At 49.9% G+C, this 23925-nt stretch overlaps 1 protein-coding gene across 1 annotated transcript; it reads left to right on the forward strand.

Moving 5' to 3' along the window:
* Positions 1–1188: 1188 nt before the first annotated feature.
* Positions 1189–23886, forward strand: FKBP1A (FKBP prolyl isomerase 1A). The gene is made up of 5 exons (XM_087928812.1): positions 1189–1320; positions 1456–1502; positions 17780–17901; positions 22231–22396; positions 23818–23886. Exons 3-4 carry the CDS (start codon positions 17782–17784, stop codon positions 22357–22359), a joined length of 249 nt encoding a protein of 82 aa, XP_087784938.1. The 5' UTR covers positions 1189–1320; positions 1456–1502; positions 17780–17781; the 3' UTR covers positions 22360–22396; positions 23818–23886.
* The last annotated feature ends 39 nt before the right edge of the window (positions 23887–23925 follow it).

Raw genomic sequence — 23925 nt, forward strand, 5'->3', positions numbered from 1 at the left:
AGAAAGCACCAAGGACCCCAGTCCTCCTCTTCCTCTCTGCAAACCCAACTCCCTTGTAACACTGATGATTTACCCCAGTTGAGTCATGAAACTTCTGCAAGAAAACCACCCAGCTCAGAGAGCACCAAGGACCCCAGTCCTCCTCTTCCTCTCTGCAAACCCAACTCCCTTGTAACACTGATGATGTACCCTAGTTGAGTCATGAAACGTCTGCAAGAAAACCACCCAGCTCAGAGAGCGCCAAGGACCCCACATGATCCTCTTTTCCTCTGCGCACACCCTCCCCTCTAGCACTCAGAGATCACCAAGGACCCCCCAGTTATTCTCCTCCTCCATCACCTCCACCTCCTCTCCACACTCTCTCCTTTTAGCACTGATGATGTTCCCTAGCTGGGTCATGAAAGGTCTGCAAGAAAACCGCTACCTTCAGAGAGCCCCCAAGGACCCTGCAGTCCTCCTCCTCCATTGCACAACCCCGCTCCCTTCTAGCACTGACGGTATTACCTAGTTGGATCATGAAACGTCTGCCAGGAAAAAAAGCAAAACAAAAACCCCAAGCTCAAAGAGCACCAAGGATCCCACCGTCCTCCTCCTCCTCCTCCACCCCACAAACCCAAATCCGTTCTGCAACTGATGATGTTCCCTAGGAAACCGCTCAAGCTCAAGGAGAGCCCCATGGAACACCCCCATTTCGCCCTTGACTGGCAATCTTGCAATTCTGCAGCAACCAGGTTGCAAAAAAAAGAGCCCCCCTCCCACAACCCCCACCCCACTATATCGGGCGACGAGTGCCTCTTCGTTGTGCGCCCCTAGCGGCCGCTGACGGTGCTGCAGCCAGGGGAAGAGGTCTAACGAGAGGGGCCCAACGTTTCCGCCTCTCCCGCGCGGGTGAAGCAGCCCGCGCACCGCCTTCGAAGACGCGGACGATGGGATATGTAACTCCCACCCGGTGGGAGGACAACGACACCCCTGCACCCACCCCCGCCTCATAATGAGGCGGCCAAAATGGCGGCGGCACCGCCTTTCTTGGCTCCGCCCCCGCGCCGCTCTCTCTCTTTCTCTCTCTCTTTTTTTTCTCTCTCTAGCTCGCTCGCTCGCTCGCTTGCGCGCGCACGGCCTGCTGGGACGCGGGGGTGGGGCCCGGGCCCGGGCGGCGAAGGGCCGTACGCGCAGGCGCGGCTCCCCCCCCCTCCTCCTCCTCCTCGGTCCTGTTCGTGCCGCTCGCCGGCCGCGCCTCGTCTTGCCTCGTCCTCGCGGTGCGGATTTCGACGCCGGGACGCGAGATGGGCGTCCGCATGGAGACCATCGCCCCCGGGGACGGTGAGCCAGGGGCGGGCCCGGGATCCCCCCACCCACCAAGCCGCCCCTCCTGATGCCGGGCGGGGTGGGTGGGGGTCTCTCCCCCTCCCCTACTCGGTTCCCCCTTTGACCGGACTTTCTTCTCTCCCCCCGCAGGGAGGACCTTCCCAAGCGCGGCCAGACCTGCGTGGTGCACTACACGGGTGAGTGGAGGGGGCAGGGGGTGGGGGGTGGAGGAAGGGGTGAAGGGGAGGGGGTCTCTCAAAGGGAGGGGGAAAGGCGCCCCCTCCTCACCCTTCGGGGGCTTCTTCAAGGGGAGCCCTGCGCACCCAAATCTCCCCTCCCCCACCCCCAACCGCCCCTTGGGGTCTTGGATGTTGAGGGTGGGGTGGGGGGGTGTCCCCTTCCCATCATCCCCAGCCGGTGGGCCCGGGAAGGGGCATCTGTCAGGTGGGGCTCATGCTTGGAGAGTTTTTTTCCCCGCCCCCCCAAACATACACTCTCTGAGAAATACACAATGTTGCCCCCCCACATTACACACACACACACACACACACACACTCTCTCTCTCTCTCTCACTGTCTCCTGGTGTCATCTCTGTCACCCACACACAAATACACAATCTTGCCCCCCACATCACAGACACACACACTCACTGTCTCCTGGTGTCATCTCTGTCACACAGAGAAATACACAATCTTGTCCCCAAACATTACTTACACAAACACACACACACACACATACACACACACTCCTAGAGTCCTCTATATCTCTCACACACAGAGAAATACACAGTCTTGACCCCCAATATTACACGCACGCACACACACACACACACTCCTGGCACCCTTTCTCTCTCTCTCTCTCTCTCTCTCACACACACACACTCACACACACACACACAGAAATACACAATCTTGCCCCCTAACATTTCACACACACACACACACACACACACACTTCTGGCATCTTCTCTCTCTGTCTCACACACAGAAATACACAGTCTTGGCCCCAATATTACACACACACACACACACGCGCGCGCGCACACACACACACTTTCCTGGCATCTTCTCTCTCTGTCTCACACGCACACATAGCCACACATACTTTTGACATCTTACCACTGCTGGCTTCTCCCCCTCCTTCCCCCTCCCCCAATACAGAGATACACACTCTTGGCATCTTGACAGGTAGACACAAACTTCTGGCATTTTGTCTATTCCCCCACCCCAATATTCTGGGCTTCTTAGCCCCCCTCCCCAAACCCTGTACATATACACTCTTGGCATCTTCACACACACACACACACACTCCTGGCATTTTGACCCCCTCCCCCATTCTCCTGGCATCTTGCCTTCCCCAACAGCACACACACACACACACACACACACACACACACACACACAACCCTGGTGTTTTGTAAAAAAAAAAAAAAAACCTCTCCAATCCAACACTGCTTTCTTGGACCCCAACAACAGACATGTACACACTCCTGGCACCTTTACACACATGAGCGCACACACACACACACACACCTGGCATTTTGTTTCCTTCCCTGCTCCTGGCGTCTTCTCTTCCCCCTCCTCCCAACCCACATGCTGCTGGTATTTCCCCCCAACTTCTGGCATCTTGCCCCAAAACACACACACACACACACACACACACACGCACGCACACCCTGGCACCTGCACCCTTCTGATCTGAGTGGCACTCCTGGACCTTCGCCCTGCTCCAGGCTGGCAGCCTCCCATTCACACACCCCCCCGCCTTCCTCGCCTGCCAGGTGTGGCACCTGGGTGCCCATGCTCTGCCCTCTCCTCCCATGCCCCACGGCTGCCTTTTGGCTGGCATGGGAGGAGCCCTCCCTTGGCCCCCTCCCCGAGATACAGACCCCCTGAACCCTGAGCCTCCCTCTCTTCCTCAGTGATGCCTTTTTCCTTCCTGCCACTCACGGAGACCGTGCACCGATCTCTCCTTCCCTTGCGACTCTCTTAATGGCGCTTCCCCCTCTCCCGCCCTGTGTTTCGTGTACCCTGTTTCGTGTTGTGTGGATTTGTGTTTTCCATTGGCACTCTTGCTCTTCGGCGCTCTTTTTGGGGGGGCCCTGGGGGTGTGTGTGTGTGGACTGGAATGTGCCCTCTGAGGAAAAAATAAAATTCACATTCCTGATCCAAAACGTTGTGCTTTTAAGAGCTGCTGGATTGGTACTTCAGCAATCTGGGCCTGAGAAAAAAAAATAAATCCCGGCTTTCTCAGTTAACAGCAGCAAAGTTGTATTGGTTGCATTTTATTTTTATTTTATTTTTTGGTCTGGTGCTTTTGCCATCCCCCTTTCCTCGATTTTATTTTTTTTTATTTGCATGCCGCCTCGATTAGTGCAAAATGCAGCTTCTGCTGTCTTATTTGACAGCCTGTGTTGCTTAGTAATTCATCCTGCAAGCTTTTTTTTTAAAAAAAGCGCTGCTTCAGTAAGTAAGATGCTCTCAGCTTGTTATAATACCTCATCTGTAAGTTGCGTGATCCATTTTCACTAGGTGAGGAATTTGGCAGGAATGGCACCTTCGAAAATGGTTGTGTCGATGGATTTGTTCATGTGCAAAATTATCCTGACCTGGTGGTCTTTAGTCTTGCTTGTAGAAACCCCTTTTGCTAAAGGTCTGTCTCTCTCTCTCTCTGAATCTTATCTTTGCTCCTTTAATTTTATTTTTATTTATTAAAACCTACATGCTGCCCATCTTCGCTGTCCAGAAGTGAGTAAAATGTTGGTTTAAAAGGCACACATTGCTATAGCAACCTTGAAACCGAGGTGGTTAGGAAGTGATCACCCTGATACAGAAAATTAGACACCTTCAAGGCCTGGACTTCATTCTGGGAAGCTTTTTATCTGTAAAATAAACAATAGAAGAGGAATTTTTCCATTGCCTTGTTTGTTTGCCTCTTCTCTTCGGATGATCTGTCTGATTTCCGTGGAGGCTTCGGATGTGCCGAAAAGCTCATTTTTCCACATTATTTTCTTTGGCAGGTAATTTCACTTGGTTGTTTTCAAAGCTGGGTGGGACTGACAGTGAAGAGGTTCTTGCTGGCGTCACAGTCTTCATCACCGTAGAAATTTCCTTAGGAATAGACTAGAACTGGAAGGGACCTTGGAGGTCCTCTAGTCCAGCCCCCTGCTCAAGCAGGAGAACCTATACCATTCTCGGGCAAATCGGACTGTCCAGTCTCATCTTAACCCGGAGATGGTCGAGGTCTATTTCTAGGACTGTGGTTAACTTTCAAATATGACGCATAAAATCGGCATATATAGAATAGAAAGCTGAATAGCAGACTCGGAAGGCACCTTAGAGGTCTTCTAGTCCAACCTCTTAAGCAGGAGACCCTCTTCCATTTCAGACAAACAGTTTTCCCATCTCTTCTGGAAAACCTCCACTGTTGGTGCGCCCACAACTTCTGGCGGTCATTCTTCGCTGTCAGGAAATTCCTCCTTAATTCCAGGTTGCTTCTCTCCTTGATGAGTTTCCATCCGTCGCTTCTTGTCCTGCCTTCTTCAGGGGCTTTGGAGATTAGGTGGACCCCCTCTTCTTTGGGGCAGCCCCTCAAATATTAGAAGACTGCTGCGTCACCCCTAGTCCTATTTATGGAGCTAGACACGCCCCATTTCTGCAACCAGTCTTCATATGTTTGAGGTTCCAGTCCCTTAAGGATCAAAACATTCAACCCCCAAGGGCTGAGATGTTTCATTGGACCCCCAAGAGACCTTCTGATCTGGGAGAAGAATTCATTTTGCATCGCTTCTTCACCTTGACCCCTCCGTGACACTGCCCTCGCATATCAGAAAACCGCATGCGCAATATACGAGGAGGCAGAAGTTGTGGGGTTTGGGGGTGCCGTGAAATCTCAAAAGCCCTAAATCGCAGGTTTAGGTGTTCTCTTTGGGTTTTCTTGCATTTTTTTTGTTTTATTGTTGTGGTGGGCCTCTCACAGCTTCCTTGGTTGACTGAGTCTGGATGGGATCTAGAAAAGAACCTCGCAGGTGTCAATATCCGAACGGTGATCAGTGGTAATCCGAATAGAACTGGAAGGGACACCGGAGGCCCTCTAGTCCAACCCTTTGCTCAAGCAGGATGCCCTATACCATTTCAGCCAAGTGACTGTCCAGTCCCTTCTTAAAAACTCCAGCGATGAAGCACCAACAACTCCTGGTGGCAAGCAGTTCCACTGGTTAATTGTCCTCACTCTTAGGAAGTTTCTCCTTAACTCCAGGTTGCTTCACTCCTCGGTTAGTTTCCATCCGTTGTTTCTTGTCTGGCCTTCAGGTGCTTTGGGGAATAAGTTGATGCACACCCCTCCTCTTTGTGGCAGCCCCTCAAATACTGCTATCACGTCCCCCCCCAATCCTTCTCCGCCAGGATTGACATCTTGGGGAAAAAAGCAAAAAGAAAAAAAATGCAAATAGCTGTGGTTTCCCCTTGCAATATGTCGGATTCTGCCATCTGGGTTGCTCTGGTTATAATACTGCAGTCGAGTGAGGTCCCTTCAAGCCTTAGGATTTGATGGTTCTGATTTGAAGGTTGACTTTGGACGTTTTGATTCTGTTGATGGTTGGTGCTGTAAGGTGCCCAACCATTCACCCCCAACAAACCAAGGAGAGGAGCGACCTGACATTTCCTGGCCGTGGGGACAATGAATCAGTGGAACAACTTGCCTCTGGAAATTGTGAATGCTCCAACCCTGGAAGTTTTTAAAGAAGAGATTGGACAACCGGTTGTCTGAAATGGTCTGTAGTTGTTTCCTGCCTGAGCAGGGGGGTTGGACTAGAAGACCTCCAAGGTCCCTTCCAACTCTGTCTATTCTATCTGTTCTAAATTTTGAACTTCCTGCAGGGAGAATGTAAACTTCTTCTCTTCTCAAGATAGCTTTCTGGGTCGGACTTGGACGATTGGGAAACATCAGCCAGGCTCAAAAGAGTGAAAATGACTATTGCTCAACCTTTTAAAAAAACCACTTTTAATTCCTGTGGAATTCTGGGAGTTGGAGTCCACAGGTCTTCAAAGGGGCCAAGGTTGAAAAACACTGCTTGTAAGATGCTCTTCAAAGGAAGAACCTGTCAGGACAGGTACTCCTCAAGCTGCAGCCGCAGCAGAGCTCAGAAATTTCTGTTCTTAAGTGAGACATTCGTTAAGTGAATTTAGCCCCGTTTTATGACCTTTTTGCCACGGTTGTTAAGTGAATCACTGCCCTTGATGCGTTAGTAACCTGGTGGTTAAGCAAACCCGGTGTCCCCGTCAGAAGGTTGCAAAAGTGGATCACATGACCCAGCAACGGTCATAAATACGAACCCGTTGCCAAGCGTCTGAATTTGGATCCTTTTTGATCACAGAAGGATGCTGCAACGGTCGTAAGTGTGAAAAACGGTCCTAAGCCACTTTTTTTTTTTTGTAACTTGGATCGGTCGCTAAACGAACTTGTAACTCAAGGGCTACCTGTAGTGCTTTTTATCTCTTTTTATTTAATTTTTAATTTGGGTGCGATGGCCTAGCCAGACCTTTTCCCTTGTTTGTAATCGGGGTTTTTTTTTTGTTTTAATATTCTGATGCAGTAGATCACGCCTTGTTTTAATTTTGTGACTGCGCTCAGAAAAGCCCGTATGGAGAGCTGCAGAAAAATGGAGAGAGCCAGCAGCCTTCAAGCTGGTTCTCCACCCACCAGAACTTAGCTGGAAAGCAGGCTGGAAAAAAAAAAGAAAGAAAAAGAAAAAAGCAACAAGGAACAGTAGACTTCAGCAGCTCTGCTTCAAATTAAGGGACTTCAATTTAAGAGTTCTTGGAAGGTGTGACGCTCATTCAGAAGGAAGAACCTGGGCCAGGTTGCCTGAAGGTGCTCAGACGACATCAGGTGCAGGGAAGTTGAACCTAGCTAGCTTGGCCCAGTCTATCCTCAACAAGAACTTGGAGATGGTCCGGTCTGGAACCCAAATCCCTAGTTCTGTGGGAATGCCAGATGCAGGAAGGTTGCCATAGATCAGGGGTCTCCAACCTTGGTCACTTTTAAGGCCTGTGGACCTCCAACTCCCAGAAACCCTGTCAGGGAAGAATATGCCAAGAGGATAATTCTGGTTCTTCCTTCCCTTGTGTATTGTAACTGGAATCCTTGATGCTGCCAATTTGATTTAATTGTATTTATTAAATTTGTTTGCTGTCCATCCCACCTTAAGGAGAGACTGGAGAGCTTATAGGGTTAAAAGCAGTAAAACTCTTCAAATATATCTCTGTCTGTTTCTCATCTGTATATATATATCATCTACCAGAATGCAGTACTGCAGGCTAACTATAATTTATATCTCTCACTCTACTATCTATATATATCCACCTATCAATCATCACTATTATCTATCATTCATCCACCCACCCATCTATTATCATCTATCAATCACCCACCTATCTATCCTCATTTATATCTGTAGCATATCTTTATATATCTATCTATATATATCTCGCTCGCTCTCCTCTCTCTACTTTTTAATAGATTATATAGATTTAATAGAGAGTGATGGCGAGAGATATATATAAAGATATGCTAGAGATATAGATATCTCTAGCATATCTTTATATATATCTCTCGCCATCACTCTCTATCCCTCTATTTTCTCTCTCATCTATATCACTAGCAATATATTATATATATATGTATGTATGTATATATGTATATATGTGTGTGTATATATATATATACATCTATCCTCTCTTTACTCTCTCATCTATATCTCTACCATATCTTTATCTCGCCATCTTTCTTTCTTTCTTTCTTTCTTTCTTTCTTTCTTTCTTTCTTTCTTTCTTTCTTTCTTTCTTTCTTTCTCTCTCTCTCTCTCTCTCTCTCTCTCCTCTCCCTCCCTCCCTCTCTCTACTTACTCTCTCATCTATATCTCTAGCATATCTTTCTATTCCAAGGGTCTTTCAAACTTGGCAATTTTAAGACTTTGTGGACTTCCAGAATCCCTGAGCTAACATGACCGGAGGAGGAATTCTGGGAGTTGAAGTCCACCAGTCTTAAAGCTGTCAAATTTGAAAGACCCTTGCTCTCTCTATCTCTCCGATCTCTATGTGTCTACATTTAATCTATCTGCAATAAAAAAATAAAAATAAACCGTGGTTAAAATTAGGGTAGAAAGATGGGAGGGAGGGAGGGGAACGTGGTATGCAGTTTGGGGGGGGGAGGGGAATCTGCCTTTTGGTCCACCCATCCCCCTCCAGTGGGGAAATTCCACCCCCCATCTGGGGTCCCAAGCCATCTGGCAGAGCCAGGTTTTCAGGAAGGTCCGGAGGGTGGGAAGCAGATCCCAGAAAGGGGGGGTGGGGTAAGGCAAGATGTTCCAAAGGACCCACAGCAGATTGGGGTGCTTTGATGCTCTTTTGGTGGGGGGGCTCGTGCCCCGAATGCCCCCCAATGCCTGTCCATGAATGGGAAAGGCGTCTGTTTATTCTCTCCAGAACAGGAGCCAACCACCCGCCAACCCCCCACCCCAGGGATTCAGGCCCTCCCTCCCCTTCCAAAACAGTGGTTCCCCCCAGCTTCTCTTCGTTCCCCCCCCCCTCCCGCCCACCGGCCTCTCCATCTGTTTCGCTTTCCTTTGCTTTCCTGCTGCCATTGGGTGGGGAAAGGAAACCAGCAGGCCGCTTCTGGTCTGACAGGAAGAACAAAAGGGGAGAAGGGGGGGCAGCTTGGCAGGGGTTCAAGGGGTTGTGGGGGGGGGGAGAGAGAGAAGATGGTCAGCCTTAGAAGGCCGTTGGAGAGGCGCCCTTTGAATGCCTGGCTGTTCCACTCCACTGTTTTGCCTTGGGTGCCGGACGATGCCCCCTTCTCGGCTTTGACCTCTTGGTTTTATGGGGTTTCCTCTCTGACCTCCCCCCCAAAAAAACTTGGTTGTTTTGTGCAGGGAGGCAAGAGAATTGCCTCAGTGAGGGAAAGGGGGGGAAATACCAAAAAATAAAATAAAATAAAAAGGCAGACAGTTTGGTCCAGGTGGATAAGGCAACAGATTAGAAACCAGGAGGCTAGGAGTTCTAGTCCCGCCTTGGGCATGAAAGACAGCTGGGTGACTTTGGGCCAATCACCAGGAGACAGTGAGGTCTAGTCCTGCCTTAGGCATGAAAGCCAGCTGGGTGACTTTGGGCCAATCACCACGAGACAGTGAGTTCTAGTCCCGCCTTGGGCATGAAAGACAGCTGGGTGAGTTTGGGCCAATCACCAGGAGACAGTGAGTTCTAGTCCCGCCTTAGGCATGAAAGCCAGCTGGGTGAGTTTGGGCCAATCCACCAGGAGACAGTGAGTTCTAGTCCCGCCTTAGGCATGAAAGCCAGCTGGGTGACTCTGGGCCAATCACCAGGAGACAGTGAGTTCTAGTCCCGCCTTAGGCATGAAAGCCAGCTGCGTGAGTTTGAGCCAATCCCCAGGAGACAGTGGGTTCTAGTCCCGCCTTGGGCATGAAAGACAGCTGGGTGACTTTGGGCCAATCACCAGGAGACAGTGAGTTCTACTCCCGCCTTGGGCATGAAAGCCAGCTGGGTGACTTTGGGTCAATCACCAGAAGACAGTGAGTTCTAGTCCCGCCTTGGGCATGAAAGCCAGCTGGGTGACTTTGGGCCAATCACCAGGAGACAGTGAGTTCTAGTCCCGCCTTGGGCATGAAAGCCAGCTGGGTGAGTTTGGGCCAATCACCAGGAGACAGTGCGTTCTAGTCCCGCCTTAGGCATGAAAGCCAGCTGGGTGACTTTGAGCCAATCAACAGGAGACGGTGAGTTCTAGTCCCGCCTTGGGCATGAAGGACAGTTGGTGACTTTGAGTCAGTCCCTCAGCCCAACCCCCAACCTTGCAGGGTTGTTGTGAGGGAAAAGGAGGGTCCAATATATTTGCCATGAATTATTTGTAAAGAATAATAAAGGTGGAATACAAATAAATATCCTGGGACTTAGGCCTTTCTACTGGGGGCGGGGGTGGGGGGAGAACACGCAATGTGTGCGCCTCTTCCGACCTATGAAATGCTTACAATCTTTTTGTTCAGCGTGATAAAATGCGCCAGCGTCCTCAGTGCGGGAAGAGAGGGGGGCTTTGTTAGAGGAGTGGGAAAAGAGGAGGAGGAGGAGGAGGAGGGACACTCTGGGCTCCTTGCTGCTCTCTGAGCTTGGTGGTTTTGCTTGCAGACGTTTCGCGACCCAACTCGAGAACATCATCAGAAAGGAAGTGTGGGTTGCAGAGAGAAAGAGGACGGTGGGGGGGGATCGTGGGGTCTTTGGTGATTTCTTAACTTGGTTGTTTGCTAGCAGACGTTTCATCACCCGACTAGGTAACATCATCAGTGCTAGAAGGAAGGAGGGGTTTGCCCCCTGTTTATGTAGTTTGAGGCTTTTCTGGAAGGCTGGGGCGGGGGAGGCAGGGGGGCTATCCCAAATCTTGCCAGAGGGCAGCATCAGAGAGCAAGAATTTGGGAGCATGCCCCTCCCCCCACCCAGCCTTGGGGAGGGGGGAGGGGTCCAGCAGATACCCTCTGGAAGAGGCGCTCCCACCCACCCCAAGTCCCACTCTTGCCCTGCACCCCATTCTCGCTTTTCGGCAGGCCTCAACGTGCGCCCATCTAATGACTGTTCGAAGAGCACTGAAGAAACCGACTTACTTTCCTACCCTCACGATCATCTCGTCGGGATTAAATTGGTTAACAGGATACTAAGAGTTGGGAAGGACCTCGGAGGTCATCTAGTCCAACCCCCTGCACTGTCAGGCAGGAGGCCTGGGGTATCTTAAGTTTTGAGGGGCTTCTGTGCCAAAAATGGCACACACCCTCAAATGTGCCAGCACCCAGAATGCAATGCGCCCCCCCCGTGAACCCCGTGCATGCACGTGCGACCCCCGTTCCTGCCACCCCCTTACTACACTGTAACTCACTGCTGGTTTTGGGGGGCTGGTTTGAGGCCTTTTTGTTCAGCTTCTCAGATGCTTGGAAAAAGCCTCTGCAAGGCTTTTCAGGACGAATAATAGGCCCGTTTTGTCACTTCCGGTATTACAGGAAGTGACGAAATGGGCCTATTTCACCCTCCGGGAGGCCGAAAAAGGCCTCAAGCCAGCTGCAAAATCAGCTGTGAGGCGCAAGCATGCGCAGTGAGGTAAGTTTGCCTGTGGCTCAAATGGCTCTTGCGTGCCACAGGTTCACCATCATGGTCCTATACCGTTCCGGACAAACGGCTGTCTGGTTTCTCCTTAAAAGCCTCCAGTGTTGGAGCACCCACACAACTTCTGGTGGCAAGCAGTTCCACTGGTTAATTGTCCTCCCTGTTAGGAAATTCCTCCTTCGCTCCAGGTTGCTTCTCTCCTTGATCAGTTTCCATCCGTTATTCCTTGTCTGGCCTTCAGGCGCTTTGGAGAAGCGACAAGAGTTGAAAGGGACCTTGGGGGTCATCTAGTCCAGCCCCCTGTTCAGGCAGGAAACTCTACCTATTCCGTTCCAAACAAATGGTGGTCCAATCTCTTAAAAACCTCCAGTGCTGGAGAAGACAAAGCTGTTCACCTCTGGTTGAATTGTCCTCCCCGTTAAGAAGTTTCTCCTTAATTTTACGTTGCTTCTCTCCTTGGTTAGTTTCCACCCGTAGCTTCTCGTCCAGCCTTCGAATTCCTTTGAATCCCTTTTAGAAGACCTGTCACTTTTAGAAGAAAAACAGCAAAGAAAATAGCCTGGTTCCCCCAAATATAAATAGCCAATAATGCAAATATAAACATAAAAGAAATTTCCTCATGGGTGAGAGCAATCAGCCAATGGAACAGCTTGCTTTCGAGACTGTTAATTTAAATTTCTCAACAGACAATCAGTTGGAAGGGTCCTTGTTAGGTCATCTAGTCCAACCCCCCGCCCAAGCGGGAGACCCTACACCATTTCTGACCGAGGGCAGTCCAGTCTCTTCTTGAAAGCCTCCAGGGATGAAGCTCCCACAACTTCCGAGGGCCACTTCTGTTCCACGGGTTGATTGTTCTCCCTGTCAGAAAGTTTCTCCTTATTTCCAGGTTATTTCCTTATTTCAACGCTGGACGAGCATCGGTCTGAAATCGAGTCTCCTGCTTGACCAGGGGGTTGGACTAGAAGACCTCTAAGCCCCTTTCTAGCTTTATTATGCGATGTTTCTATTGCATTTGAGGATAGCCTTGACCGCCTATCCTTTGTAGCAAGCCCCTTCAACTATTGGAAGACTGCTATCCTGCCTCCCCTGGTTCTTCTTTTCATTAAAGTAGACCTACCCAATCCCTGCCATTGTTCTTTGTGTATGTTTTAGCCTCCAGTTCCCTAACCACCAATTGATCCTCATTCTGGATCCTGGTTTCTTTCTTTTTTTTTGTTTTTTTCTCATTGGGTTCGCAAGGGTTGTATATCTGCGCGTCCTAACTGACCCTCTGCCCAATTCCTCCTGCCTCTCCTCCCCTTGCCCAGTTGTGGAGCGCAGTTCTCCGGTGCTCGCGTGGGCGAGCGAGAGATCACGATGATGAAGAACCGGCTGATTAATTCTTCTTTTTTTTTTTTTTAACCAGTGCTTTTTAAAGAGAGTTGGAAGCAGAATTGTTGATGAACTGCAGTAATTCAGGTTTTTAATTTTCTTTTTCTTTTTTTTGTGTATGTTTGTTTGAGAGGGTGGGGGGGAAAACCTTCTAGACATGCCAATTAAGTCCGTTCTTCTCCGAAAACCTTTAAAAGCAGCTTTCGTTGGGGCGTAAAGCATGAAGTGGATGTTTTGGAGAACAACCAAGGGAGTGCCAGCTTCATAAATATATCTATCTGTCTGTCTGTCTGTCTGTCTGTCTGTCTGTCTGTCTATCTATCTGTCTGTCTGTCTGTCTATCTATCTATCTATCTATCTATCTATCTATCTATCTATCTATCTATCTATCTATCTATCTATCCCTGGCAGCAGAGGTCCCCAACCGTGGCAACTTTTAAGCCTGGCAGACTTCAATTCCCAGAATTCTTTGCTGTCTGGGGAATTCTGGGAGTTGAAGTCCGCAAAGCTGGCTGGGGAATTCTGGGAGTTGAAGTCCGCAAAGCTGGCTGGGGAATTCTGGGAGTTGAAGTCCGCAAAGCTGGCTGGGGAATTCTGGGAGTTGAAGTCCGCAAAGCTGGCTGGGGAATTCTGGGAGTTGAAGTCCGCAAAGCTGGCTGGGGAATTCTGGGAGTTGAAGTCTGCAAAGCTGACTGGGGAATTCTGGGAGTTGAAGTCCGCAAAGCTGGCTGGGGAATTCTGGGAGTTGAAGTCCGCAAAGCTGTCTGGGGAATTCTGGGAGTTGAAGTCAAGTTTGCCCGGTAAGGAGTGAGTGGGCAGGTTTTTTTTTCCTGCGGTCCATGTGGGCAGCACAGCCTTTGCGTTCCTGCACAGCCTGGATTCATTGCTTTGGGCGACGGGGTGAGATTTCTCTGCGTTCCACCTAAATTTTCTCTCGGCCCACCGGTTGGCGAGGCTGGACTAGAAGACCTCCAGGGTCCTTTCCGACCCTGTTATTCTGTTCTTTATTCCTGGAAGGCTCTGGTGGGCATCCGGCCATCCCATCTCATTCACAGGGCAGAGTGAATGAGCCACGCCCGCCTGCCTCTCCGTCTTGAAGAAGAAAGAAAGAAAAACCACCTAATTTTTCTTCCTTCAGCTTCCAACTTGCACGCACACGCACACCACCGTTGCCCCGGGGATACCGGTCCCACATTTGTGGGGCTGCTGCGTTTTGCTTTGCGTTGCAACTCGTCCTGTCTTTTGTGTAAGAAGGGCTTGCACCAACCAGCCACAGGGTTTCTGGGAAGGACATTTGACAGATAACAACACTGGGTTTTTTAATCTACCTGTGCCGGAAGGCCAGCGGGCCGAGATTAATTGTAATTCTGGCTTGTGCAATTAAAACAGGGATCAGATTAGCTGTTCGAGGAAGATCGCACTCAGAATTTGGAGCAGCCTAAATATGAGATATAGGTGCCTTTTGCGATCCGGTCCCTGGTGGCCTTGTTGGGTTGGTTTTTTTTCTTTTTTTAAGCAAATCAGCCTTTTGCAAAGGGTGTTGGCAGAACATGATTTGCTTAAATACGCGCTGCTTGCAAGCTGCCAAAAAGGCCCACACAGTCCTAGGCTGCATGATAACAGGGAGGGAGAATCAAGATCCAGGTGAAGTGTTAATATTGCTTTGTTAGTGCTGATGATATAACACATAACAGATCATCAGAGTTGGAAGGGACCTTATAGGTCATCTAGTCCAACCCCCCAAGCGAGGGACCCTACGCCATTTCTGACCGATGGAAGTCCAATCTCTCCTTGAAGGTCTCAAGTGATGAGAGGATAGACCGACAGACAGACAGCTATAGATAGATCAGGCACAGAGAGATATGTAGATGATATACTGATGATATAACACATAATAGATCAACAGAGTTGGAAGGGACCTTATAGGTCATCTAGTCCAACCCCCCTCTTCTTGAAGGTCTCAAGTGATGAGAGAGGATAGACAGACAGACAGACAGATATAGATAGATCAGGCACAGAGATATGTAGATGATAGACTGATGATATAACAGATCATCAGAGTTGGAAGGGACCTTATAGGTCATCTAGTCCAACCCCCTCTTCTTGAAGGTCTCAAGTGATGAGAGAGGATAGACAGACAGACAGACAGATATAGATAGATCAGGCACAGAGAGATATGTAGATGATAGACTGATGATATAACAGATCATCAGAGTTGGAAGGGACCTTATAGGTCATCTAGTCCAACCCCCCCTCTTCTTGAAGGTCTCAAGTGATGAGAGAGGATAGATAGACACACAGACAGACAGATATAGATAGATCAGGCACAGAGAGATATGTAGATGATAGACTGATGATATAACAGATCATCAGAGTTGGAAGGGACCTTATAGGTCATCTAGTCCAACCCCCCTCTTCTTGAAGGTCTCAAGTGATGAGAGAGGATAGACAGACAGACAGACAGATATAGATAGATCAGGCACAGAGAGATATGTAGATGATAGACTGATGATATAACACATAATAGATCAACAGAGTTGGAAGGGACCTTATAGGTCATCCAGTCCAACCCCCCCAAGCAAGAGACCCTACGCCATTTCTGACCGATGGCAGTCCAGTCTCTTCTTGAAGGTCTCAAGTGATGGCGCTCCCACAACTTCCGAGGGCAACTTCTGTTCCATTGTAACATACAACGGGCGGTTGCAGGAATTGGGTAGGTCTAGTCCCGTGATGGCGAACCTATGGCATGCGTGCCACAAGCAGCACGCAGAGCCATTTGTGCGGGCACGCGAGCCCCAGCCAGAGTTACCTGCATTGCGCTATATGTGCGCCTCCCAGCTGATTTTCGGCCCGTCTGAGGCCTTTTTTTTTGCCCTCCCAGAGGCTCAAGGGAAAGCCTCTGCGGCCTCAGGAGGCCGAAAAACCGGTCCCATTTTGTCCACTTCCGATATTTTGATGTGGTGTCGTATTCGGAGTAGCATTCTAGGCGCGGTCCTACTAAGGTTTTATAAAACAGAACGGGCCAAACGGGCCCATTTTTCGGCCTCCGAAGGCTGCAGAGGCTTCCCCCGCGAGCCTCTGGGAGGCTGAAAAAGGCCTCAAACGGGCCGAAAATCAGCCGGGAAAATCAGGGCGCATGCGCAGTGCAGGTAAGGGTGGGGTGGGGTGGGGATTGCGTGCACATGTGTAGCCCCCCCCCCCCCACACACACATGCATTGCCTTCTGGATGCTAGCACACGAATGCGCACACCATTTTTGGCACAGGAGCCCCAAAAGATTAGCAGTCTTCCAAGATCTCAGGGGCCGCCCCAAAGAAGAAGGGAGTCAAGCTATTCTCCAAAGCCCCTGAAGGCAGGACAAGAAACAACGGATGGAAACCAACTAAGGAGAAAAGCAACCTAGAACTAAGGAGGAATTTCCTGATAGGGAGAACAATTAATCCGTGGAACCGCTCGCCACCAGATGTTCTTGGTGCTTCACCCCTGGGAGGTTCTAAGAAGAGATTGGGACAGGCCTTTTCGTCTGACGTGGCGTAGGGTCCCTTGCTCGAGCAGGGGCTGGACTAGAGGACCTCCAGGGTCCCTTCCAGTCTTGTGTTCCATGAACGGAGTTCCTTTCTGCATTCAAAGACGGGGCACTTCAAACTTTTGGGGGTCCCGCGATTCCCCCTTTGGCTCCCTTCTGACAAGGCAATTAATTCTGTCAGGGTCTCCTGCTTGAGCAAGGGGGCTGGACTAGAAGACCTCCGGGGTCCCTTCCAGCCCATGTCATTCTGTCAAGGTCCCCTGCTTGAGCAAGGGGCTGGACTAGAAGACCTCCGGGGTCCCTTCCCACCCATGTTATTCCATCAGGGTCTCCTTCTTGAGCAAGGGGCTCAGGTCTCCTTCTTGAGCAAACTATGTCAAGATTCCTAGGTAATTCCCCTCTTGACTCCTCCTCCCCTTCCTATCTCAGCCAGTCCTCTGCTTGAGCAAGGGGGCTGGACTAGAAGACCTCCGGGGTCCCTTCCAGCCCATGTCATTCTGTCAGGGTCTCCTTCTTGAGCAAGGGGGCTGGACTAGAAGACCTCCGGGGTCCCTTCCAACTCTTCCGTTATTCTTTCAGGGTCTCCTTGAGCAAGGGGCTGGACTAGAAGACCTCCTGGGGTCCCTTCCAACCCTTCCGTTATTCTTTCAGGGTCTCCTTCTTGAGCCAGGGGCTGGACTAGAAGACCTCCGGGGTCCCTTCCAACTCTTCCGTTATTCTGTCAGGGTCTCCTTCTTGAGCAAGGGGCTGGACTAGAAGACCTCCGGGGTCCCTTCCAGCCCTTTTATTCTGTCAGGGTCCCCTGCTTGAGCAAGGGGCTGGACTAGAAGACCTCCGGGGTCCCTTCCAACTCTTCCGTTATTCTTTCAGGGTCTCCTTGAGCAAGGGGCTGGACTAGAAGACCTCCGGGGTCCCTTCCAACCCTTTTATTCTGTCAGGGTCTCCTTCTTGAGCAAGGGGCTGGACTAGAAGACCTCGGGGTCCCTTCCAACCCTTTTATTCTGTCAGGGTCTCCTTCTTGAGCAAGGGGCTGGACTAGAAGACCTCCGGGGTCCCTTCCAACTCTTCCGTTATTCCGTCAGGGTCTCCTGCTTGAGCGAGGGGCTAGACTAGAAGACCTCCGGGGTCCCTTCCAACTCTTCCATTAATCTGTCAGGGTCTCCTGCTTGAGCGAGGGGGCTGGACTAGAAGACCTCCGGGGTCCCTTCCAACCGTGTTGCTGTATTCTGTCTCTCTCCAAGGCTTGGAACGTCCTCATCCTAAACCCGAGTCCTTGTCTCCCCTTCCCCCCCTCACCCCCAAATTCCGAATTCTCCCCATCTCCCTCCTGGTGCAGCCCCCCGCTTCCTCTTGCTGCTTCTTTTGGGGGGCAGAGAAGAGAAAATTTAAAAATGGCTTTTATTCTGTTCCTTCCCCGCAGGCATGCTGGAAGACGGGAAGAAATTCGACTCGTCCCGAGACCGGGGCAAACCCTTCAAGTTCGTGATGGGCAAACAAGAGGTCAACCAGGCTGGGAGAAGGTGCCAGGTAGGGTGTCCATCTGTGGGAGGCCAGGAGCTGACCTAGGTCTTCCAACCCCTCATCCACGGTTTGGAGGCAGGAGATTAAACCGGGGTCCGGGCGGTGCGTTTCTCCACCTGTGGGAGAGGATGGGTGGACTTCCAACTCCCATCATCCACGGCTTGGAGGCAGGAGATTAAACCAGGGTCCGGGCGGTGCTTTCTCCACCTGTGGGAGAGGATGGGTGGTCTTCCAACTCCCATCATCCACGGCTTGGAGGCAGGAGATAAACCAGGGTCCGGGCGGTGCGTTTCTCAACCGGTGGGAGAGGATGGATGGACTTCCAACTCCCATCATCCACGGCTTGGAGGCAGGAGATACACCAGGGTCCGGGCGGTGCGTTTCTCAACCGGTGGGAGAGGATGGATGGACTTCCAACTCCCATCATCCACGGCTTGGAGGCAGGAGATACACCAGGGTCCGGGCGGTGCGTTTCTCCACCTGTGGGAGAGGATGGGATGGACTTCCAACTCCCATCATCCACGGCTTGGAGGCAGGAGATACACCAGGGTCCGGGGCGGTGCGTTTCTCAACTGGTGGGAGAGGATGGATGGACTTCCAACTCCCATCATCCACGGCTTGGAGGCAGGAGATTACACCAGGCGTCCGGGCGGTGCGTTTCTCCACCTGTGGGAGAGGATGGGTGGACTTCCAACTCCCATCATCCACGGCTTGGAGGCAGGAGATTAAACCAGGGTCCGGGCGGTGCGTTTCTCCACCTGTGGGAGAGGATGGGTGGACTTCCAACTCCCATCATCCACGGCTTGGAGGCAGGAGATACACCAGGCTCCGGGCGGTGCGTTTCCACCGGTGGGAGAGGATGGGTGGACTTCCAACTCCCATCATCCACGGCTTGGAGGCAGGAGATGCCGGGCTCCGGGCGGTGCCTTTCTCCACCTGTGGGAGAGGATGGGTGGACTTCCAACTCCCATCATCCACGGCTTGGAGGCAGGAGATTAAACCAGGGTCCTGGGCGGTGCCTTTCTCAACCTGTGGGAGAGGATGGGTGGACTTCCAACTCCCATCATCCACGGCTTGGAGGCAGGAGATACACCAGGGTCCGGGCGGTGCGTTTCTCCACCTGTGGGAGAGGATGGGTGGACTTCCAACTCCCATCATCCACGGCTTGGAGGCAGGAGATTAAACCGGGGTCCGGGCGGTGCGTTTCTCCACCTGTGGGAGAGGATGGGTGGACTTCCAACTCCCATCATCCACGGCTTGGAGGCAGGAGATTAAACCAGGGTCCGGGCGGTGCGTTTCTCCACCTGTGGGAGAGGATGGGTGGACTTCCAACTCCCATCATCCACGGCTTGGAGGCAGGAGATTAAACCAGGGTCCGGGGCGGTGCGTTTCTCCACCTGTGGGAGAGGATGGGTGGACTTCCAACTCCCATCATCCACGGCTTGGAGGCAGGAGATACACCAGGCTCCGGGGCGGTGCGTTTCTCCACCTGTGGGAGAGGATGGGTGGTCTTCCAACTCCCATCATCCACGGCTTGGAGGCAGGAGATAAACCAGGCTCTGGGGCGGTGCGTTTCTCAACCGGTGGGAGAGGATGGGTGGACTTCCAACTCCCATCATCCACAGCCTGCATGGAGGGGACTTGGGAGGGGTAGCTAATTCACCGGAGTTTCCACAACAGACAAGCAAGTAGCAGGGTTAGGATTAGTGTCTGGCCTCCCCATCGCTTCCTTTTTTTGTGTCTCAGTTATACACCTTGCTCTATGGGGTTTTATTTTGGTAAATTTTTAAAATTTTTATTTAAAGTACATACAATTCGTTTCCCCTTTAGTGTCTGGGTACAAATATCTTGTGCAATTGTTAGGGATACACCCTAGCAGAATCTGCACAGCAGCCAGGCAGGCAGGCAAAATATGTGAGATAAACCTTTTTGTAGCTTACACTCAGTAAAACAGATACACGGTGCTAGTTAAATAGTTTATTCCAGCAAGAGTTATAGCATAGTCAAAACAGTCCATATTTCATTCACTAGTTCAGTCCATCCGGGGATTATTCCGTTGCAAAGTCCAGTGTCGAAAAAGAGGTCAGTAAACTTACAAATATCTGTCCAATAATATATCTCCTCCCAGTAGAGATTTGAAGAAGTCAAACCTCCTTTCTTCCTTCAGCAGCAGGGAACACGCAGTTAGCAAACCATCAATCCATCAAACCAGCAATCGTCAGGTTCTCTTGCTCCCTCTTAGGGCGGTTTCACAACCGCACCCAAAATTACATGCTTTGCAGTTTAAAGTGACACACACTTAAACTTACTATCATAGTTTATATACACTATTTTACCCAAACTACGTTAGGTAACCTTGTTATTCCTAACAGCAATAACAATTAAAATTTTACATCCACGTTCACTACTTTGGCGTTCACTCTCCGCTCTTATTAACAGACATAATATCTCTATCACACTCATCTTCTTAACGTGTTTAATTCCATAAAGCTATTTTCTATACCTCGCCGATCTCTTGGCTATTTCTAGCTTTCGTATTTTTTCCCTCCAGCAATCCATAAAATACTTCCCATAACTTACAATATTTCAGTTTGCTCCTCCTGTTTAATAGCAAGTGCTAATCTATTAATTCCTGCCCATTCTTAATATTTTCCTAATCACATTTTCGCTTTTCCGATTCAATTCTAGCTGCGGTTAATACACGAATAATCCAACATACTTTCTTCTTTACTGTTAAGTTTCAGGGAAGATCCGCCTAACAGGAATATTTCAGGTTTTAAATCGATATGCTGTTGTATCATCTTTTCCGACCACGTATGTATTTTTTTTTTGTCCAATATTTTTTAGCCTTCGACACCTGTCCATCACGTATCATAATGCTCTGTGTGGTCCTTGATACTCTCTGAGTTGGGCTGTTTCCTGGGGACATTTCATGACCCCGATAGGCAACATGATCAGTGTTAGACGGGCGATCAAAAGCCGAATGAAGGAATCCACGAGAGAAAACTCCCACCGACACAGACGGGACGAGCGCTGTTTGTATATAAACAGAGAACAAATCCCCTTCTGCCTTCTAGCACTGGATGACGTTACCCAGGTGGGTCATGAAACGTCTGCCAAGAAAATAAATAGGCTCACATAAGCTGGCCGGCGAGGGAATTCTGGGAGTTGGAAGTCCACACATCCAAAAGCTCTCAAGGTTGAGAACCACCAATCCTGGGTAAATCTTCTCCTCTCATCCACACAATCTCTTCATACTCAAAGAAGTTGAGACTGTAGAGCAAGGGTAAGACTTGTGGACTTCAACTCCCAGAATGTCCGAGCTAACATGACCGGAGGAGGAATTCTGGGAGTTGAAGTCCACAAGTCTTAAAGCTGTCAAGTTTGAAGACACTTTGATTAGATAGATAGAGAGAGACAGAGACAGAGTCAGAGACAGAGAGATAGATATGGAGATCGATACTGTAGATCAGGGGTCTTCAAACTCGACAGCTTTAAGACTTATGTGCTTCAACTCCCAGAATCCCTGAACTAACATGATTGGAGGAGGAATTCTGGGAGTTGAAGTCCACAAGTCTTAAAAGCTGTCAAGTTTGAAGACCCTTGTTCTAGAAAGAGTGCAGAGAAGAGCAACCAGGATGATATTAGGGGACTGGAGGCTAAAACATACGACGAACGGTTGCAGGAACTGGGCCTGGCTAGTCGAGGGAAGAGAAGGACCAGGGGAGACAGGAGAGCATCTTCCAATATTTGAGGGGCTGCCCCAGAGAGGAGGAGGAAGGGGTCAAGCTATTTTCTAAAGCACCTTTGAAGGCCAGACAAGGAATAATGGATGCAAACTGAACAAGGAGAGATTTGACCTGGAAATAAGGAGGAATTTTCTGACAGTGAGAACAATCAACCCATGGAACAGAAGTTGCCCTCAGAAGTTGTGGGAGCTTCATCCCTGGAGGCTTTCAAGAAGAGACTGGACTGCCATGGGTCAGAAATAGGGTAGGATCTCCTGCTTGGGCGGGGGGTTGGAGTAGATGACCTCCAAGGTCCCTTCCAACTCTGTTATTCTGTTATCAAGGACAGATTCAACCTAGAAATAAGGAAGAATTTTCTGTCCCTGAGAACAATCAACTCATGAAACGGAAATTGCATTTGGAAGTTGTGAGAGCTTCATCCCCGGAAGCTTTCAAGAAGAGACTGGACTGCCATCTGTCAGAAATGGTGTAGGGTTTCCCGTTTGGGTGGGAGGGTTGGACTAGATGACCTCCAGTTCCTCTTGTCTACTTGGGCTCTGCAGCTGTCACTTGAACCCAGAGCGGCTTCTCACCCTCTTAACTTCCCTCTTTGTTTTTCCAGATGAGCGTTGGTCAGAGAGCCAAGATGATAATCTCGCCAGATTACGCTTACGGGGCGACCGGTCACCCTGGCATCATCCCAGCAAACGCCACCCTAATTTTTGACGTGGAGCTTCTAAAGTTGGAATGAGCGAGAGGCCTCCGTCCTCCCATTTCCCTGCTCTGGGGTAAAGGATCTTCTCGGAAGACTTCTGGGCCGGCCTTTGCCGAATTGGGCATTGTGGATGGTGGGGGGGCCGATTGGGGGAGGAGGATCCTTTTGGCGGGGAGGCATTGGGGTCCGTTGGCTTGGCAGAGCGAGGTGCACCGACGTAAGAGAAGTTTGAAGCTCAGGGTTGAACGGCGGGGTCCTTGGTGCTCTCTGAGTTCAGTTGTTTTCTTGCAGACGTTTCACAACCCAACTAGGGAACTTCATCAGTGCTAGAAGGGAGGGAGGAGAACGGTGGGGTCTTTAGTGCTCGCTGGGCTTGGTGGTTTTGTTGAAGACCTTTCACAACCCAACTAGGGAACTTCATCCGTGCTAGAAGGGAGGAAGGAGAACGGTGGGGTCTTTAGTGCTCGCTGGGCTTGGTGGTTTTGTTGAAGACCTTTCACAACCCAACTAGGGAACATCATCCGTGCTAGAAGAGGATGGGGGTTTGCAGAGAGGAGAAGGATGAAGAAGGAGAAGGAGAAGAAAGGAGTGATAATAAAGGAGAAGGGAAAGGAGGAGGAGGAGGAGAGCAGGGGAGAAGGAGGAAGAAGAGAAGGAGTGGTGGAGAAGGAATAGGAGAGGAGGAGAAGAGGAGGAGGAGAAGGAGTGGGGTCCTTGTAGCTCTTTGTGCGCTTAGAGAGAGTAGGATTTGCTCTCTGCTTATATACAAATAGCTTGGCCAGAAGAAGAAGAATAAAGGGTCTTATTTTCGGGGAAACACAGTGTGACATGGGCGCTATTTTATGGATGGTTGGAGAATTAAAAACAGAAGTGAGAAATAAACGAAGATGAGTGAAATAAGGAATATATGTTACAATGGAGAGGTAAAGAATGTGACTGTTATTAATATGATTATTATACCTCATGCATTTTTTTAAAATAAACTTTATTAGTTTTACTTTTAAAAAGACAACAACACAGCTACAAATTATATACAACAAAAAGACGAACAGGTCTTGGCATAGGCCTCATGCATTATACTTCATGAAAAGATATGTTAAGAGTTATAATGCTGATTATTATTATTATTATTATTATTATTATTATTATTATTATTATTGTAAGAGTAGAGAATGATTATCGATGTAACGAATATCATAAATGTAGAGACATTTGCACCCAGGCGACGCGCCATTTAATGGAAGATGGAAGGGTCTTATTTTCGGGGAAACACATTAGCCATGATGACGTTACCTAGCTGGGTTGCGAAAGGTCTGTGAGAAAACACACAACACACACACACACACACACACACACACACTAGCTCCGAGAGCATTCGATCCCAAGGAGACAAGGAAAGCCGGCCTCTTGCCGGCGGCGCCACCACGCCCTGGTTGAACTAACCCCCCTCCGGAGGAGGGCAGTCTGTCAAGCCCTTTTATTTTGTCTCCGCAGGTTCGGCACACGGAGAACCCCAGACGCCCTTTGCTTCGAGATGAATGCACACTAATCTGTATGGAGCTTTCCCGGCTACCCGCCACTCTCTTGGTGTCGCCCTCCGCC

This window comes from Pseudonaja textilis, chromosome 3 (genome assembly GCF_049901715.1).
Source record: "Pseudonaja textilis isolate UNSWEBS1 chromosome 3, rPseTex1.2, whole genome shotgun sequence".
Classification (NCBI taxonomy): domain Eukaryota; kingdom Metazoa; phylum Chordata; class Lepidosauria; order Squamata; family Elapidae; genus Pseudonaja; species Pseudonaja textilis.